We start from the raw sequence: 20,138 nt of genomic DNA, 5'->3' as shown, positions 1-20,138 counted from the left end.
GTAGAGATTTGGTGTAAGTGTAAACGATTGTTACAACTTCTGTAATTGTTGGAGAAGGAGAATTGTTAGAAAGAGGTTTATAAATGTTGACGGTGAACGACTGGTGCAAATGTACTCGCATAGGATGAAATACTCGAAGCGTATCAGAGGCGTGAATTAGAATTGTAAATGAAGTTCCAGCCTCTTGTAGTACAGATGTTAATGCAGCGAGTCTAAAAGAAATCAATTACTTAAGGAGATATATTATTAGAAAAACATCCCCCTCGCGATTTTAAAATCACCTTGCGTTTATCGACGAGTCTCGCATGTTCTCGATTCAATTGCAGCACATCGAAATAAATATCTCTAATGTTATCGAGATCCGATAGACGGGAATAAACAATTATCGATGAAATATATTCGAAGCTAGTCAACCCTGTAACGTTGCGAATAAAAAGCGAGAGTAATGTATTCCTAATGCGAGTCGTGTCGAGACACGAGGTACAAGGATTCAATTAAACCCGATTGATAATTGATACCCTAATTACGACCACGTCCGGTCGGTCTCGTTACGGTTTCATCGCGCAAAGCGTCAAAGGCATGACGAGAGGGGGAAAAAAGGGTGGAAGAAGGAGAAGAAAGGCAACGGGGGGTGTCGAGGCCTAATCTATCGGAGCCTTTATGTCCGCTGTTAAATATAATTACGTTTATTGCCGGCGTGCGCGCCGATTGGCTCTTTTTATTGCCGCAGGAAATTGGATATTCGCTAATGGAAATTAATACCACGATTGTGCTTCACTATTTCCCTTTTCGTCGATCTCGATGCCGTTGGATCGTTTCGAAACGCGAGCCCGACGGGTTTTATTATAATTAAAGCACGTGACGTTCGCGCAATTTATAGAACGAAGTTCCAATAAATTGGGGAAAATGGCCGCGTGAAACTTTATCGCGTTGCTCGGGGATCCTCCGTGAGTTTCATTATCGGCCGCGCTTCGAAGAGGTTGTAATACGTTGTTGCTTCGTTGGTTACACGGGTGACATCGATGCCCTCGATTTTACTAATTGCAAGTGTTTTCAATTCCTTGAATTTTTTCATTCCAAGAATTATTCCAAGTATCTTCGATGCTTTGAATTTGACTAATTCCAAGTATCTTCGATGTTTCGAACTTTACTAATTCCAAGTATCTTCGATGTTTCGAATTTTACTAATTTGAAGAATCTTCGATGTTTCGAACTTTACTAATTCCAAGTATCTTCGATGTTTCGAACTTGACTAATTCTTAGTATCTTTGATTCCTTAAACTTTACTAATTCCAAGTATCTTCGATGTTTTGAATTTGACTAATTCCAAGTATCTTCGATGTTTCGAACTTTACTAATTCCAAGTATCTTCGATGTTTCGAATTTTACTAATTTGAAGAATCTTCGATGTTTCGAACTTTACTAATTCCAAGTATCTTCGATGTTTCCAACTTTACTAATTCCAAGAATCTTCGATGCTTTGAACTTGACTAATTCCAAGTATCTTCGATGTTTCCAACTTTACTAATTTGAAGAATCTTCGATATTTCGAACCTTACTAATTCCAAGAATCTTCGATGTTTCCAACTTTACTAATTCCAAGTATTTTCGGTGTTTCGAACTTGACTAATTCTTAGTATCTTCGATTCCTTAAACTTTACTAATTCCAAGAATCATCAATGCTTTGAACTTGACTAATTCCAAGTATCTTCGATGTTTCCAACTTTACTAATTCCAAGTATTTTCGGTGTTTCGAACTTGACTAATTCTTAGTATCTTTGATTCCTTAAACTTTACTAATTCCAAGTATCTTCGATGTTTTGAATTTGACTAATTCCAAGTATCTTCGATGTTTCGAACTTTACTAATATGATGAATCTTCGATATTTCGAACTTTACTAATTCCAAAAATCATCGATGCTTTGAACTTGACTAATTCCAAGTATCTTCAATGTTTCCAACTTACTAATTCCAAGTATTTTCGGTGTTTCGAACTTTACTAATTCTTAGTATTTTCGAATCCTTGAACTTTACCAATTCTAAGTCTTTTCGACGCTTCAAAAATATTTATACCACTGGTCAATATTTTATCTTACTACAAGCGTAAAAGAAGAATTGTTCGATACGGAGGAGGACGTTATACGATATAAATAATTTTCCCCATTCCTCCGTATCGAACATTTACAAGATCGTCTCTCGATACCGTCGGTAGCTCGGGTATATTAATTCCCCGTTAGAAAATCCTCCGGATAGACTTGGGAAATTAGCGATCGATTTACAGCCACTCCTCTTATCGCCAATTTCCCGTTCATTATGGAATATATCTCGCGCAGTATCTCATGAATATCACCGAAGATGTAAAAAAAATAATACACTGTTAGAAGAATTCTCTGCTACGGAGGGGGACATTATACGGTATAAATAATTACTATCCCCTCTATTCGAAACATTTGCATCAACACCTTCGATACCATCGGTTGCTCAAGTGTTTTAATTCCCCGTTAGAAAATCTTTATGAAAAATTACTTGGAAAAAATATCTCGAAACAATTTTACACTCCTCGTCTACTACTAAAGGGGACTTTAATCGGTTTTTCGTCCATGTACTCGTATTTTAAATACACTATAGTATATAAAAACTGTCCTCCTCAGGAACGAAGGTACCATAAGTATATATACCTCGTATCGGGAGATTCGTATATTTTTCACAAAGGACTTGGAAAATTACTGTATATAAGTATATACAAGTACCTAGTATCAGGAGATTCGTATATTTTTCACATTGAATTTGAAAAATTACTGTACATAAGTATATACAAGTATATCTAGTATCAGGAGATTTGTATATTTTTCACAACGAACTTGGAAAATTACTTACTAAATTCAAAATATAGTATATTAAGTATATTTTTCACAACGAACTTGGCAAATTACTTACTAAATTAAAAATATAGTATATTAAGTATATTTTTCACAACGAACTTGGCAAATTACTTACTAAATTGAAAATATACGAATCTTCTATTTCAGGAGAATTCGGATCAGGAGATTAGTATATTTTTCACAACGAACTTGGAAAATTACTTACTAAATTCAAAATATACGAATCTTCTATTTCAGGAGAATTCGGATCAGGAGATTAGTATATTTTTCCCAACGAATTTGGAAAATTACTTACTAAATTCAAAATATAGTATATTAAGTATATTTTTCACAAAGAACTTGGCAAATTACTTACTAAATTCAAAATATACGAATCTTCTATTTCAGGAGAATTCGGATCAGGAGATTAGTATATTTATCACAGAAGAACTAACGATTAAAATCCACTTCGCGAATCGCTAATTTCCCATTGATCACGGAATCCGTCTCGCGGTACGAAGCGTTACAGGACACAAGGAAACCCAACCCGCTTCGTTGGAAGTCGGATCAGCTTCCAATGGCCGTGTAAGTCTTCGTAGCTACCACGAGCCACCTCGATAGCAGTGGTATCGAACCGTTGTATATACACTTCTACCTACTCCGTAAAGGCATCTGCGTCTGGAAGTTCGGCAAAAATAATGGCATGGGAACGGCTCTCGCCGCGGGATCGAGATAACCGATCGACGAAACGGAGTCGCGGCGTTTCGCGCGGCCGATCGATCGAATTACCGCGAGGATTACGGTTAATATCTATCCACGGCGATCGAGCCGAACGCTCGAACGCTCGAACGCTCGAACGCTCGAACGCTCGAACGCTCGAACGCTCGCTCCGTCGCTCGCTCGCTCGCGCGCGCGCCTGCGCTCGAGCGTACCGACGTACGAGCGGAACGAACGAGCCCCTAGCGCGTTAACATCGCGAAAAATGCGCTCACGATTCCCGCGAGGACGTCGGCGCGGGCTGAAACGTGTACACGTCGATCCTCGCCGGTAGATAACGAGAGTACGCGTGTATCCACGGGAAAAGCGATCACGTCCGCGGCGCAGCCTCCAGCGGGAGCCGCGTAATTGAAGCTGTTCCCGGAACGCGTCTAAGTGACAGGTGAAACACCTTATACGCGGAACGGGGTACTCGTGACGGTCGTACGCGGTCCTCCGCGCTCGGCGTCGGTCCGCTTTGGACGCACAGGTGCGCGAGGACACGAACGCCCGGATCGTCCTTTTCGTCGCGCGGCACCTGCGCGCAACCGCTTCTCTCGTCGGGAAAGGAGTCCGCTCGCCGGACCAGCTCTGCTCACCAGCCACTCCATATTTGCGTTTCGGAAATTCCGACGATTGATAACGGCTGCGGGCGTAATTGGGGGGACTTGAGACGCGTTCTCGACGAACCCGAGGACCCGGGGACCCCGAGGGCATTTTTCAATATTTCGAAACCACCGTTCTCGAGTTTACGCACTCTACTGGAACGGTGTGTTCAGGGAGTGTGTTTTTCAGCGGAACGATCCAATGGGGAAAAGGATACTTTTGCGTTCGTGGTGAGTGGTGAGTTTATAAGAGAGAGAAATGCTTCGGTTTATTTGTATTTTTTTCAGTTTTTAAATTTTCCTTCCTGGACGTGGTGTCATCCTTTTAAAATTGATTTATACGGTACTGAGTATGTAGTGGATTTCGAAAGAAAGTTAACTTGCCCCTTACCTTTTTATATCAAGAATTTTCATTTTAGATTGCCCTTGGATTATTGGAGCGTCCCCCTAAATACTAAAGGAGAATATTTCTGTATCTATAGTGAATAGTAGATTTTAAAAAAAAGTAACGTACGAGTTATCCACATTTTTCTGTATTAAACATTTTCATTCCCATCCCATGCAGATTGTAGTGCCCCTCTAATTACAAAAGAAGAATATTTTTGTATCCACAGTGAACAGTAGATTTCCAAAAAAGTAGTGTTTCAATTATCCACATTTTTCTGTATGAAATATTTTCATTCCCATATCTTGTAGCGCACCCCTAACCACAAAAGGAGAATATTTCTGTATCCATAGTGAGTAGAAGATTTTCAAAAAAGTAATGTTCCAGTTATCCAAATTTTCCTGTATTAAACATTTTCATTCTCATCTTTTGAGATTGTAGCACCCCCCACTTTCGAAAAGGTTCACATCGTCTCCTGGTTAGCTTTAAAATTATATCGATCGATCTTCCATGAACAAACTCGACAATAATTTTTCGCAGAAAAGGATGTCACTCACAGCTTTGCTAAAAAGTCAAATATATTTGCACGGTATATATTTATAAGTCGGAAATCTACTACTCGCTATGTTTACAGAAATATTCTCCTTTAGTATTTAGGGGGGCGCTCCGATAATCCAAAACGCGATGTAAAATGAAAATTCTCGATATAAAAAGGTACGGAGCAAGTTAACTTTCTTTTGAGATCTACTACACAGTCAGGGCCGTATGAATCTATTTTCAAAGGACGACACCCCGGCCAGGAAGAAAAACGATCATTTAAAAACTAAAAAAATACAAATAAACGAAATCGTTCCCCAAGAATAAACTCCAGCGGTGTTAGTAAAGCCCACGTCCGTCACTGACCGGATCGAATGATCTCGCGCGAACGTCGGGGTAAATCTGGTGATGATCTGGATCATCGTACGTAATCACGTTCACGGGCGTAAATACGTTTCGACGAAGCTAGGTAGTTCGTTCCGGTTAATCTCGTCCCGAAACGAGCGGTCTGTCGGACAACGCGAGCAATTAGCCCCCGGAATTAATGGCGAAGCGAAATTTCACGGCGAGAGCAAGGTGGATCGTGTACCCGAGGGAACTTTTCGAGGATTGTGGCACTTAACGGATGATTAAGAGGGCAAATAGAGAGCACCCCCCGTTAACTGCTCTGTAGCTTCCATCCACCCCCATCCCCCACCATCAGGAACCGGGTCCCCCACCGTACTCCTCTCCTAACGCTCCCTGCAGGACCCTCGTTGCGCGTTTAATCGAGTTACCCCCATTTCGTAATCACCCTCTGTCCCCGAGGGTTGCCATGGAGACCGCGGGCGGTCCTGAAACCCGATTGGCGGATCTTCACGCACGCGGAAACCCCGGCCACCCCTTTCCGCGTCCTATACGTGGCTCGTTCCCCGGGATCAGCTCGACGTCTCGACCCTCTTCAACCCCTCTCCTCTATACTCCTCTCTCTTTCTCTCTCTCTCTATTTCTATCTCTCTCTGTCTGTCTGTCCGTCTCTCTTGCTCTTTCGCGACCAACCCTCGGTGTTGGATTTACACACTCCAGCCAGCTGGATTTACACTCGGTTTAACTGAGTTTACCCTCCGTCAACCCCGCGCTCCATCGACGCTAGTATTTTACGGGGGCGCGTTGTAAAAATCGCATAAAAGCTTCCCAGCAGCTTGGACGATTTATGCCGCGACGCAACGCGCCGTCGCGGTTTTATTCGACCGCCCGGGTTTTATCGCACCGTGTACCGAATTTTCGGCACCGACGAGTCCGTGGGAAAGCTGCGACTGCCTCTAACTTACGGATGCACCGGGTGTCCGAGAAATTTTGCAATCGTCACGTATAAACTTTGAGAAGATTACGATTTTTCCACGAAACATTGCACAAAATGGAACTTTCGAAGGGAAATCTACTCTCGGGTAGGAATCATTTTATGCATCTGTGTTTTCGATCTTTGATCTGAGAATTATGTTCCAGATTTAAGAGAGAGAGGTCCCCCGTATCGAAATCTTTTTGTTTTTTATATAGGTGGTAATGCGCGTGAATGAAAGGAATTGCGTGTGGTCGGGAGAGAATCTAAAGTGTTTGGAATAAACGAGCGAGTGAAGTGTTTTCGAGGCGTGATAAAAGAGCGATTGTGATGGCGCCAGACTGGGAAGTTTTGGGCGAACGTGACCAGATGCTTGGAGTGAGAGAGGTTAAGGATTAGAACGAAAGAGAAGAGTGTTCAGGGCAGTCATTGTTGGAAAATTGTAGAAGCGTGTCGTATCGCGTGAAATAGCATATTTAAATATGCTATTCTAAGCATAGTCAGCGTCGTCAGCGTGGCCAGCGTAGTCATAGTAATCGGCATAGTCAGCATAGTCAGCGCAAATAGCGTGGTCAGCGTAAATAGCGTAGTCAGCGTAAATAGCATAGTCAGCGTAGTCAGCGTGGTCAGCGTGGTCAGCGTGGTCAGCGTAGTCAGCGTGATCAGCGTGGTCAGCCTAATCAGCGTGCTCAATGTAGTTATTAATTATGTGGCGCGAGAGAAAAGTGTTTAGGGCAGTAGTCATTGTTGGAAAATTGTCGAAGCGTATCGTGTCGCGTGAAGAAAGCATAGCGTAAATAGCGTAGTCAGCGTAGGCAGTGTAGTCAACGTAGTCAGCGTAAATAGCATAGTCACCATGAATAGCGTAGCCAGCGTAGTCAGCGTAGTCAGCGTAGTCAGCGTAGTCAGCCTGGTCAGCAGTCATTGTTGGAAAATTGTCGAGGCGTGTCATATCGCGTAAAATAAGAATAGCGTAGTCAGCGTGATCAGATTAGTCAGCGTAGTTAGCATAGTCAGTGTGGTCAGCGTGGTCAGCGTAGTCAGCGTAGTCAGCGTAAATATTATAGCATAGTCAGCATGAATAGCGTAGCCAGCGTAGTCAGCGTAAATAACGTAGTCAGCGTAGTCAGCGTGGTCAGCGTGGTCAGCAGTCATTGTTGGAAAATTGTCGAGGCGTGTCATATCGCGTAAAATAAGAATAGCGTAGTCAGCGTGATCAGATTAGTCAGCGTAGTTAGCGTAGTCAGTGTGGTCAGCGTGGTCAGCGTGGTCAGCGTAGTCAGCGTAGTCAGCGTAAATAGCATAGTCAGCATAAATAGCGTAGTCAGCGTAAATAGCGTAGTCAGCGTGGTCAGCAGTCATTGTTGGAAAATTTTCGAGGCGTGTCATATCGCGTAAAATAAGAATAGCGTAGTCAGCGTGATCAGATTAGTCAGCGTAGTTAGCGTAGTCAGTGAGGTCAGCGTGGTCAGCGTGGTCAGCGTGGTCAGCGTAGTCAGCTTAAATAGCGTAGTCAGCATAGTCAGCGAAGTCAGCGTGGTCAGCGTAGTCAGCGTAGTTATTAATGGTGTGCTTTGTTAATGTTTTGTTCCTCCTACTACCTCATTCGATGCACGCATATCCTAGAACTTTGTTCACCTTTGTATCATAATAACCACTACCGGTATTATTAAATAATTCCTACATACACACGTGTTTTACGTTACGAGAGACGTTGCACGATTTTTCGAGTAAACATTGTTCCGTAAATTAATACAGATCACTACCAATCGGTGTAACTGGAAGACTTGCTCTCCTGTTGAGAAATGCTCTCGGCTCGGGTATCGATCGCATAAATAGACGAAGAAGAATAAGAAGAAACGCAACAACCCCTCGAGAAATTCCTCTAGAAGCGTTCCTCTCCAAGTGACGCGGGCAATCCGCGCAGCGATAAAGCGTAAACGGTTCAGCGCGCGTCATTTCGTTCGACTATCGATTCGGCTCGAATCCCCGTCTCCCGAGGGAAGGGTGCCCCGACCCTCGACCTCTGCGAGACTCGCCAAATTAAGTGGCAACTAGTTATAAGCCGCCCCAGTGTATCAAGGAACCACCCCTAAACGGGGTGTATCCGGTTACAATGGTCCGTGTCAGTGACGCGGAACCCCACCACGGATGAAAAAAAGGGGGATGAAACGATCCTTGGTTGGGAAGGGCTGAAAGCCAGAACCATTGTCCCTCGAATTGACTGTTAGATACACATTGTCCTCGACGCGCTTCTTCGGGAGAGAAGGGTTGAAAGGGCTCCATTTTCGAACTATCAACGCGTAAAATCGGCATTGTGACCCCGTGTGAGGGGGGCGGGGGGTGGTGGTGGTGGTAGATCCGTACAGAGGGCACGGATGTTTGCCTAACATCGGATCCAAGGTGGTTTTGACAAGACCCGGATTAGCCTCTGTCGGGGGAGATGATGCGGCCGATCGTTTCGCGATGGGGTGGAAACTGTTTATAAACGCGGACTATAGCGATCGTATTCGATGGGTAATGGAATTCCATGGAAAACGGGGAACGTAGGGGCGACGATTAGGTTCACGTGCACTTATCGATCGATATCTCGGGCTTTCCGTGAAGCGGAGGAGTCGATCGTCATCGATGATTCCACGATGGTGTACAGTCACGGTATTTATTTTGAAACGGTCTCTCTCTGTATAATATAATTCCTTTCGTTCGTGTTTGCTCGAACAGTGGGGTGAAAATAAAATAATGGAACGAATCCTTGGACTCGTGCACTGTATTTTACACATACTCCTCCCAAATTAATCCATGTTGTTGCAAACAATGAAATTAACCAGGACGAAATGGTGTTGCTGGTTGCAGGTGAAGGTCTGGTTCCAGAATCGGCGAACGAAACACAAGCGTATGCAACAGGAGGAGGAGGCGAAGGCGCAGCAGCAATCGGGTGGTGGTGGTGGGGGTGGCGGGGGCGGGAACGCGAACAACAACGCCAACAACAAGAACACCCATCACGTGAGCAAGTGGCAGCAGGAGACCGGTGACTATCACCACGAGGAGGAGGAGGAAGAGGAGCACATCGATCCGGAGGCCGAGGAGTGTTCGAGCGGTTCCGAAGCGTAGCTAGACGTTCTCTGTCTGGACTAAGGCGCCAGAAGTGTCGTTCCAATCGACGAGAAATATCCTAGACGACGTCAGATCGTTCGATGAGCACGTCATAACTCTGGTCATCACCGCCACGTCGGAACCATCGCCGAGGATGGACTCCAGAGTACGCAGCTACCGTCTTCGAAGCTTTCGTGCGAGGAGCAACTCGACGAAATTGTCGAGCAATTCCGGCAAGAGTCTGGAATTGAATCGCCCGACCAAATCCCGTGCGAATCGTCCCGAAGGGCCGAGAAGACAAGAACGATCGATAAAAGTGTCGAAGAGACAATTCACAAGAACCATTCCGTTACCCACGACAGCTTCTGGATTTCTAACAACTGCTACACCTCTAAGAACTGTTCCTCGCTGGAGAGAACTGCAGCTGGAGTTGCCTCGATTTTTTCGGGTACACGTCCCGATTGCAGTCACTGTGATCGTTTCGGGTAGAATTGCTGCAAGAATTGCATCGACTGCACCGGCTGCGAGTACTGCGACGACGAGGGGCGTTCGACCAACACGGATCGTTTCGAGTGTGATCTGAGTTGTCTCGGGCGGATCTGCTCAGACTATTCGAGTGGAGTTGCACCGACAGGAATTGTCGCGAGTAGAATTGGTTCGAGGAGGATTGCTTCGACGAGAACTGTCGCGAGTGGAATTGCGTCCAGAGGTTCGTACGGGTGGAAATTGATGGGAATGGAATTCCTCCGAGAAGGAATTCTCCGATGGGAATTGCAACGAGTAGAATGACCGCGATTAGATTTGCTTCAACTGGAATTGCCCCGAGTAAGAACGCTCCGACGAGAACTAACGATGGAAATTGTGTCGAGTGCAATGGCAGCGAGTAGATTTGCTCCAACTGGAATTGCCCCAAGAATGATTGCTCCGAGGAGAACTTCTCTTGGAATTGTGTCGAGTGGAATTGCGATAAGAAAAATTTCTTCCGCGATGGTAATTGCGTCGAATGGAATAGCCGTGATTAAATTTGCTACAACTGGAATTGCATACAGAAATATGGCTCCGAAGAGAACTTCTATTGGAATTGTGTCGAGTGGAATTGTTCCTGGAAGAAATTCTACAGGAATTCTGTCGAGTATTCATTCCTCGGGGAAAATTTCTCCGAGGGAAATTTTCTCGAATGGAATTGCGCCGGGATGGACTTCCACGATGGGAATTATGTCGAGTGGAATTGCGCAAAGGAAAACTTACATTGGAATTGTCTCGAGAGAAATTGCGATAAGAAAAATTTCTTACCCCATGGGAATTGCGTCGAATGGAATGGCCGTGATTAGATTTGCTACAACTGGAATTGCGCAAAGAAAGATGACTCCGAGGAGAACTTACAATGGGAATTCTGTCGAGTGGAATTGTACCTGGAAAATATTCTACGGGAATTCTCTCGAGTAGAATTGCCCCGGGGAAGACTTCCCCGAGGAAAATTTTCTTGAGTGGAATTGCACCGGGGGAGGAATTACGTTGACTGGAATTGCGCCAAGGCAGACTTCCATTGGAATTGTCTCGAATGAAATTTCGATAAGAAAAATTTCTTCCACGATGGGAATTGCGTCGAGTGGAATGGCCGTGATTAGATTTGCTACAACTGGAATTGCACAGAGAAAGATCGCTCCTAGGAGAACTTCTACGATGGGAATTGCGTCGAGTGGAATTGTACCTTGACAAAGTTCTTCTATGGGAATTTCCTCGAGTAGAATTACCCCGAGAAAGACATCTCGAGGGGGAATTTTTTCGGGTGGAATTGCATCGAGGAGAATTTCCACGATGGGAATTACGTCAAGTGGAATTGCACCAAGGAAGACCTCTGTTGGAATCGTCTCGAGTGGAAATTGCACCAAGGAAGCCTTCCGTCGGAATTGTCTCGAGTGGAATTGCCCGATGAAAATTTTCTTCCGCGATCGGAATTGCGCAAAGTAGAATTGCGTCGGTTGTAACTGCGGGAAATCCCTTGCGACTGGAATTGCATCGAGGGAGATCGGGTCGAATAAAGTTGCAGCGATCGGAATTTCGTCGAGCAGTATTTCCCCGAGGAAACTCAACTCGGCCGGAATCGTCTCGAGAGGATTTTCCAACTGGCCTGGAATTTTCGGACGACGTCGCGGTGACCTTCCAGGGCGGAATTGTCGGATCAGAGATTAGTTTATTACAGATTTCCAAAGATTGCGCGGGACAGCGAGGGCCCAGAGTTCCCCTAAGGGAGGACAAGTCCAGGAATTGTCGAAAAACGGGGGGAGAGTCTTTGATGGAATTGCCGGGTAATCGGGAACTTCGGGGACAGTGATCGGTGTGATTCACGGAATTGCGGCGTATCGGCCGGAAGTTGTTGACGTCCTCTTCCGGCAAATGGGAGAATTCTTCGGAAAAATCGCGCGCAATTGGCGAAACTCCGCGTAATTGCGCGCGTGCCGGGAATTGTTCGACGAGGCGGATCGAGCCAAGATGCCAAGGTCCGATCGACGGAAATATTGCACACCTACGCGCAGAGTTAAAGACATATAGAGTCAGTTCGAGCATTACTCGTATCGTTACTCAACGTTCCAACCTCGTTCTTCTCCGACATAGTAATATTTCGATCACGAGAAATAGAAAAGTATTTTTCTTTTTTTCCAAACCCGCGCAAACTCGTTTCACGGAATCCAAATATTACCGAAAGAGAAACCGCAAATAATAATATACATAATGATCAAATTGCCGCTATATGTGTATATATATATATGTATATATATATATATATATATACACACACATATATAAATATCTTTCTTTCCTTTTTAAGATTTGAATCCTAATTTTAAAACGGAGAATCGTCGGAATTACGTGAAATTCCAAAGATCGGGACGCGAGATTGATTAGAGATATGCAAGCGAGAATGGCCAGAAATGGAACCGACTGAGAGAGAACCGAGAGATACGAGAATCGCTGGTGTGAACAATTCCAGCGTGCGTCGAATCGAACGGGAGTGCGAACGATTAGAAATAAGTGACTTCGAACGATCGACGCGATCGAGGATCGTACGGATCTCCCGCTGGCCAAGTGGCAAACCTGGTCTCTGTGTCCGGTTCCGTGTTCCGCGGCGTCGAAACGATCGAGGAACGAGGCTGCTCGGGTTTCCTCGAGTCCGAGTTTCGTTCGACGGAAGTCGCGCGAGGTTTCGAAGACCTCGAACGCCGGATAATGGAAGCATTGTTCCTCGGGGCTCGGCGAAGCTAAACGGTCGGGGTTTCCGCCGGAAACGGCGACGTCAGGGACCCGCGAGTCTTTCGAACGCCCGTCCAACCCCCCTGTTTTTCCATCCGCGATCCCCCTCCCCCCTCCCCTCTAATGGAATCGCGACCTCCTTCCGTTTCATCCCCCTTCTTTTTCACCATAGTTCCTCAATGGATTTCCAAAAAAAAGAAAAAAAGATACCGAGACATCTCTCCAGGGAAAATATTTTATATTTTCCGGGGAAAATATAGTAAATTTCTCTCGCGCGTTTTTTCTTTCCCGATTTGTTGACAAATCTCCGAGATTCGAGTTCCACGAACGATATTCAATAGTTGTACGTTTTCATCGGCGTTGAACAATTTGGGAGAATAATTTACGAAAGTTGGTTAATCAATTTTTTCTTCTTCACCGTGTTGTCTATTCGGGTTGTTTTTCTGGGCCTCTTCAAAGAGTGTAGATTATAAAAATATTGAGAAACAACGTACTCGTTGAATAATTACGATAAAATAAACACACGAATGGTACAAAGTGGTAGCAAAGTATCTGAGTGTAATGTAAACAAGGAAGATTTAATTTGAAATTAGAGTGCCACGTGCTTCGGTGAAGTATACGTTTTATTGTTCGGTGTAGAATGGAAACGCGGAAGAATAATTCTCAGGAATGTCGAAGTTAATTCTGCAAGGTCGGAAATTAAATGCAAGATCGAACGAAGTGTGCTAATTGTACGAAAATAATTTGAATGTACTTAGCGCTAAAAGCGCATAATTCCTTCGATTATTTCTTCTACTTCTACCCACATCTACATTTTTTCGCTGCATCAATCCTTTCATCATTCTCGATTGTATTGAAATCCTCGACCTTCGACAAAGATTAAAAACGTCGAACAACGATCCACATTATTCACTGGACTAGTTGCATTCAAATAAGCTGTCATTCGTCCAACGTGACACACAACTCCATTCTACAATTCAAGTTCCAACTGTTTCTTTTCGCTCATAATTTACATAAGAATCTCTCCTCCAATCTAAGTTAAAAAATTATTCTTCCAAGAACAATAGACAAAGATTGAAAACGTCGAACAACGATCCACGTTTATTCACTGGACTAGTTGCATTCAAATAAATTGCAATTCGTTCAACGTGGCACACAACTCCATTCTACAATTCAAGTTCCAACTGTTTCTTTCCATTCGTAATTTACGTAAGAATCTCTCCCCGTGCCTAAGTTAAAAAATGATTCTTCCAAGCCCTGTAACTAATAAATATTATTCGTGGTCGCGAAGAAACTTGTTCACAAACAAATCCATCCGATCGTTGGAACTTTCGCAATTTCTTTCCAGGGGAGGGGACCGAGGAAGCTCCAAAGAAAAAAGAAAGGGGTTTCGAACCCTCCCCTCTTGTCGATGCGCGTGCGCGCTCGCATCTTGCCATAAAACAGTCCGTATCCCCGGTCGAATCCTGTAAATAAATATCGAGAAGAATCGTAGACTGTGATCCATGGCGGATCAGCCGTCCCCCCTCCCCCTCGCGCCTCGCTTAAAAGAAGAAGAAAAAAAAAAGAATGAAAAAGAAAAAACCGAACCAAACGAGGATCTCACCCTCAGTTCGAGCCCGTGTGTAAATAATTGAACGGAGCCGATCAGGAACGAGCGAGCCCGAGAGACGAGATGGAAGTAAACGAATGCGTGGGTGTACGCGTGTGTGAGTGTGTATGCGAGCCTGTATAGGAAGAGGAAGACGCTGAAAGCGAGTGCCAAACTTCATACCCCCCCCCCCCCCCCAATAGAAGAGAAAGAAGAATCCCAGTGTAAACTTCGAGTTGTACTTGCGATTGTATTTAACGTCGTTGTCCCGCGAGCGACCAGTATTCCCCCTTCCCTCGTCCTTCTCCTCACCACCTTTGTCGATCGATGTTTCCGATATGTACCGACGATTTAAATTATTGTATCGATAGAACGTTTAACGGGGTAGCCTTGGCGTTGGCGATGGGCGAGAACGAGATCGTTCACCGAGGTGTTTGTCGATTTTTTTCGAATGTCGTTCCTCGGTCTCTTCGACGAATCGTGTGCCACCTCCTCGAGGAGACTGGGGAATCCTGTGACGAGACGTGGAGGAGAGGGGGGGAGGGAAGACCGAGAACGCGAAACTCTCGAGTCTTAGATCGATACGTATCCCCCCTCCGCTCCAAATCTCGACGAACAACCACCCTCCCGCGTCCAGGGGATCCGGTTCTTTGTAAATACATTGTACATAAAAGAATTGTGATTTTATTCGACGTGCAAAGGCGTAGGATTGTACGATCATCGGAAGATTCGGTTCGTGTTCTAACGATATAGCGAAATAAATTATATCATCTCTTCACGATACACGTGTGCGTTTCATTCACCAGTCTTCGGAACGGAGTTAGTCCCTGAGAAACGTGGGATGTATTGGACACCGGTGTTCAGTAGTATGCGAAGGTTTGCCGATCGGTGACTCTCGAGGAGACTAGAAAACGTAGATATTCGTTTCTGATTACGATTCGTAATTATTTTTCAGGTCGAAGATCGTACTTTTTGTGCAGAGCCGACGTAACTTTGAGTCAGCGAAAGAAACTATAGTATACTGCTGAGAGAGTATTCAACAGGACACGTTTTATCAGAGATTTTTCGATAAATAGACGGTACTGTCGTAATATACCTCCGGTTGCTGGAAACATTGTAATATATCGTTGTGATAACTTCGAAGAGGAAGATGGAAACGGTTCGTTTTATTTACGCTACTTAACAAATTATTGGTTGTGGTCCGTTTCGGGGAACGTAGAAAGTGAGAGAACCGCTGAGAATATCTCGACCTTTCGTCGAGAAGTACCAAACATATCTCCGCATTCCTTGTCTCGAGTCATGCCAGATATACGAATCCATAGATAACCATTAAGAGTAACGACTTCAATGGAACAATCGTTTCAGTAATTTCCTAACTAACGGGCCGCTTATCGGTGCCATGGATCGACGTCGAATTTATGATGGTCGCTTGGCAACGCGTGCGATTGCAAGTGGAAGCCTTCCGTTTCAAATGAAATCGGGTCTGGTGGGGGCGAGCGTGGGCCTCGAGCAATGGGAGGGTATTTTGTAAATGGGACTACTCACTGAATCGGTTACCTCGATAACTGCACAAATATCTATACAAATGTAACTATAATTTCGATTACAATTTTCTTGCAACCTTCGAATATAGTTCACTTCTTTCGTCTCTATTGCGGACGTGCAATTGTTTCCCTCGAGCAAGTAAACCTTGATAATTGTACAAGCAGCCTCCACAAGAGGAAGAGTCATTGAGTAAAGAATTTGGAAAAAGTATCTCGTAATGCTGACCACAGGTAGTAGGAGTGTTCCTCGTTACATTGGTTACCTCGATAGTTGCACAAATATCTATGCAAATGTAACTATAATTTCGATTCCAATTTTCTTGCAACTTTCGAATATAGTTCACTTCTTTCGTCTCTATTGCGGACGTGCAATTGTTTCCCTCGAGCAAGTAAACCTTGATAATTGTACAAGCAGCCTCCACAAGAGGAAGAGTCATTGGGCAAAGAATTTGGAAAAAGTATCTCGTAATGCCGACCACAGGTAGTAGTAGTGTTCCTCGTTACATTGGTTACTTCGATAGTTGCACGAACGTGCAACTATCGAGGTTTACCTCTACCATAGAAGTTTTAATACATTTCTCAAAATGTCCTCGATTCTTCTTTAATCCCCGAGCAACGAGGAACTCGAGCGACTCGAAAGAGAATGAACTCGTATTCGAATTGAACGAAGGGCAACGAAAATTACCGATCTCGAGAGACGCTCGGATAAAAAGGGGGCCCCCCGCGATTAATCGTAACGATAAAAGATATCGCCCCAGTATTGGCGAGTAATTGGCGGGTCGGTTTGAGCGCAACGAAAACGAAGCTCGCGATGTCTACGCTAATTGAGGACCCACCGTAATTCGTCCATACCCACAACAACCCCCCTGACCCCCTGCACACCCCCTCATTACCTATACACCCCTTGACCAACCGTGGGCGCGTCAAGTTTCGAATAGTCGCTCCACTCGTGCAAATCCGAGCACGCGAACGCGTCGTCGCGACCGCGATTATTGGCACGCGTTCGAGAGGGGGGCGGAGGGGGGCCCCCGCTGACAAATCGTTTCCACGGAAGTGTCCTTTCGTGAGCCTCGGCTACTTCTATAGACCAACGATCCTTGTCGATAATCGCTTTATAATCGCCGCTTTCGGGACGAATAATTATGCGAGCCATGGGCTCGGCTAGTCCCCCGTAATTAAGCGCGGCCGCGTCTGCTTTCGTGCCCCGAAACAACGGTTACGAAGAACGGGGGGGGGGGGGGGGGGGGCTGCAAAGAGTCGTGTTGCGTTCGCTGGAACCCCGAATGCGCGAATTTCGTTGGGCCCCATGGCAAACGCTGACCCCTAACGTGCACTTACCGGTTGACAATATAATGGCGGCTTGTCCGGGGTACGGTGCCCCCCCCCCCCCCCCCAGAGATTTCGTTCATTTCCCGAACTATCGGGGCACAGAATCGTACGAATCCGATATTCGAACATAGATCTGGAGATTTTTTATTTTTTCACACTATTTTTAGGATTTATTAGTATTTTTTAATGAGTAGACTCGTGCCCCCCTGAAGATTTCGTTCAAAAAACAAAAACCACTATGGTATTATTTCTATTGAACATGTTTAGTGTTTATTGGTATCTTTTAGTTGTGTTAAACACACAGACTATGTATAGGATTTATTAGTATTATACCTTTTAATGCGTAGAATCGTGCCTCCCCCCCCCCCTCCTCCGCCCTGAAAATTTCATCAGAAAAGAAAGAACCATCATGGTATTATTTTTGTGGAATATGTTTAGTGTTTATTGGTATCTTTTAGTTGTGTTAAAGACACAGACTATGTTTAGGATTTATTAGTATTTTTTAATGCGTAGAATCGTGCCCCCCCCCCCGAAGATTTCTACCGAAAAGAAAGAACCATCATGGTATTATTTTTGTGGAATATGTTTAGCGTTTACTGGTATATTTTAGTTGTGCTAAATTGTTGGTGCCCTTCGATTTTAGTAAAATCGAAAATTTTTCTAAAAAATTTAACTCTTTCTCGTAACTTGAACATCGAGAAAGGAGACCTCGAGTGTCTTTACTTTTGCCATTCGACAATTTCAATTCATTTTTAAACGTTCGTTCACTCTCATTAACGTACATACGACGCGAGTGAAATACGATATCTCGAATCAACCTATTGACCATAATCTCGATAGTCACGAATCACCATCGTGATTCCGAAAGCATTTACACCTGAAAACAATTTCAGCCGTCCGTTGGTTAAGTACGTAATTAAACGTTCCAATCGTGAGCCCGTTGTAAAAATAATTAAACGTCGCCGGCGACGAATTGCACGACGATCGTCGATAAATTGAAGGAGCTCGATTAATCGTGGCGATCGGAATTACGGCAGAGGTAGGGGCGGGGTATTGGAGGGAATCGTTCGCGGGGCGATAATTAAGCGCGTTAATTGGAACGTTGACCGAGGGGCCGATAATTAAGCCCAGTGGGGGAGCACGTCAAATCGACGCGGCCGACGATCGTCAATTAATAGATCTCATTGTTCATCGGGATCCTCGGGTGTTGTCGGCAGCTCGTAAGTCCGTTTTCCGAACCTTGGAACCACGGACCCACGGTCTCGTTAATATTCGTGGGGCGTGGCTTCCTTAATCGATTATTACCCGGTGATCTGGCAATTAGCGCGCCCGTTCCATTCGTATCGATCCTTTTTATCGTCCGAGAATCTCTCGTCCCGGCTTGAAATCGGACCTCGTCGAGATTCTAAAAAGGTAACAGACAACCACCGAACTCTGTATTTCGGAGGATCGTTCGATCTCGTGTACCAAGATTCCTTAATGAGTTCGACGACATACGGAGACCGCTACGGAGCCGTCCGGCTTAATTAGAAGAACCAAGCAAGCCTTAAATTTGCTTACCCGGTTTCCAGGTTTCACCGTTACTGTCGGATTATTTCTAGTTCCTCGTACGTTCCATCGGTATTGAGAAACTCTCGTGGTGATCGTTCCCTTGGATTCCACTGTTAACATGGTCGAATTCACCTAGGAATTCGGTACCTTTGGGCGAGATTTGACCTCGAATCTCCTTCAAGTTGGATTCTTCCAGATTGGGAATATAATATTCTTCGATAAGGCCATTCAGCGAGTGTAATAGTATTGTCGAGGATTGTGTCTCTTCGACTTAGCGTAATTGTATCGGCTTCTACCAGTATTGGCTGGTAAACAAGGCTTCTTACTAAACTGGATCCAGTGTTTGCTTTTTTGCTACTGAGAAACTATTGAGATCCTTGAATTTCTTGGTTAATATGGATGAATTCACTTATTGGGATCGATATCATTAACGAGGACTCTAGCTTCAAAAAATGAACTCTAACAAGGATACCTAGCACCTCGGTATACTAGTATCAATAAGGATATTTCTCTCCTTACGATCTTCTCAGCATAACAGGATCGATAACCAAGACCTCTCTCTAAACAAGATCCAACATTCGTTTTCTTTTGGTATTCAGAAGCTCTCGTGCAGACTATTGTCTTGTATGACTCTGATACCTCAACTCCTCGATTTAAGGATGACTCTAGTGTCTCTTAATGAGGATACTTCTCTCTTTACGACCTCCTCAGCATATCAGGATTGATAACCAAGATCACTCTCTAAGCAAGATCCAGCATTCGTTTTCTTTTGGTATTCAGAAGCTTTAATAGAAACTATTGTCTTGGATCACTCTGATACCTCAACTCCTCGATTTAAGGAAGACTCTAGTGACTCTCTTTCTTTACGACCTCCTCAGGATAACAGGACCGATAACCAAGACCTCTCTCTAAACAAGATCCAGCATTCGTTTTCTTTTGGTATTATATATAGCCCCGATATGTGAACATCGATCGAGAACTCCTCCGATAAGGACACCCAAGCGTAACAGATAACCTCTCTAAGCAAGACCCAGCATTGGGCTGGACGAGAGAGCAGCGAGCCAAGAGAAGAGGAGTCGAAGGAAAAGGAAAGGTGGTGGCAGAGGGAAGGGAGAAGCTGCGGGAAGGGTGGGGGTCGTCGAGGGCCGCGAGTTCAGAACTGCTAATTATGTAAATTGCCGGTGTTGCAAATTACCCTCACAGTTTGCGTTCATTCTGCACACAATCCACACGGTCCCTGCACACCTCGCACGGAATCCATCCACTCGGATACTGTTACTTCCTTCGAGAAAGAGACGAGGAGACCGTGAGAGAGA

At 44.7% G+C, this 20,138-nt stretch overlaps 1 protein-coding gene across 2 annotated transcripts in view; it reads left to right on the top strand.

The window, feature by feature from the left end:
- LOC143146380 (uncharacterized) overlaps positions 1 to 9,573 on the top strand; it is a 63,425-nt gene extending 53,852 nt beyond the window's left edge. Inside the window, exon 3 of one of the 2 annotated variants that reach the window (XM_076310622.1) lies at positions 9,316 to 9,573. In XM_076310622.1, coding sequence (XP_076166737.1) covers positions 9,316 to 9,573 — 258 coding nt within the window. Of the gene's footprint in view, positions 1 to 3,269; positions 3,379 to 9,315 lie in introns of those variants that run through there. The other variant, XM_076310623.1, reaches the window with a different exon arrangement.
- The last annotated feature ends 10,565 nt before the right edge of the window (positions 9,574 to 20,138 follow it).

This window comes from Ptiloglossa arizonensis, chromosome 4 (assembly GCF_051014685.1).
Source record: "Ptiloglossa arizonensis isolate GNS036 chromosome 4, iyPtiAriz1_principal, whole genome shotgun sequence".
Lineage (NCBI taxonomy): Eukaryota > Metazoa > Arthropoda > Insecta > Hymenoptera > Colletidae > Ptiloglossa > Ptiloglossa arizonensis.
This window is presented reverse-complemented; position numbering and strand designations above follow the sequence as displayed.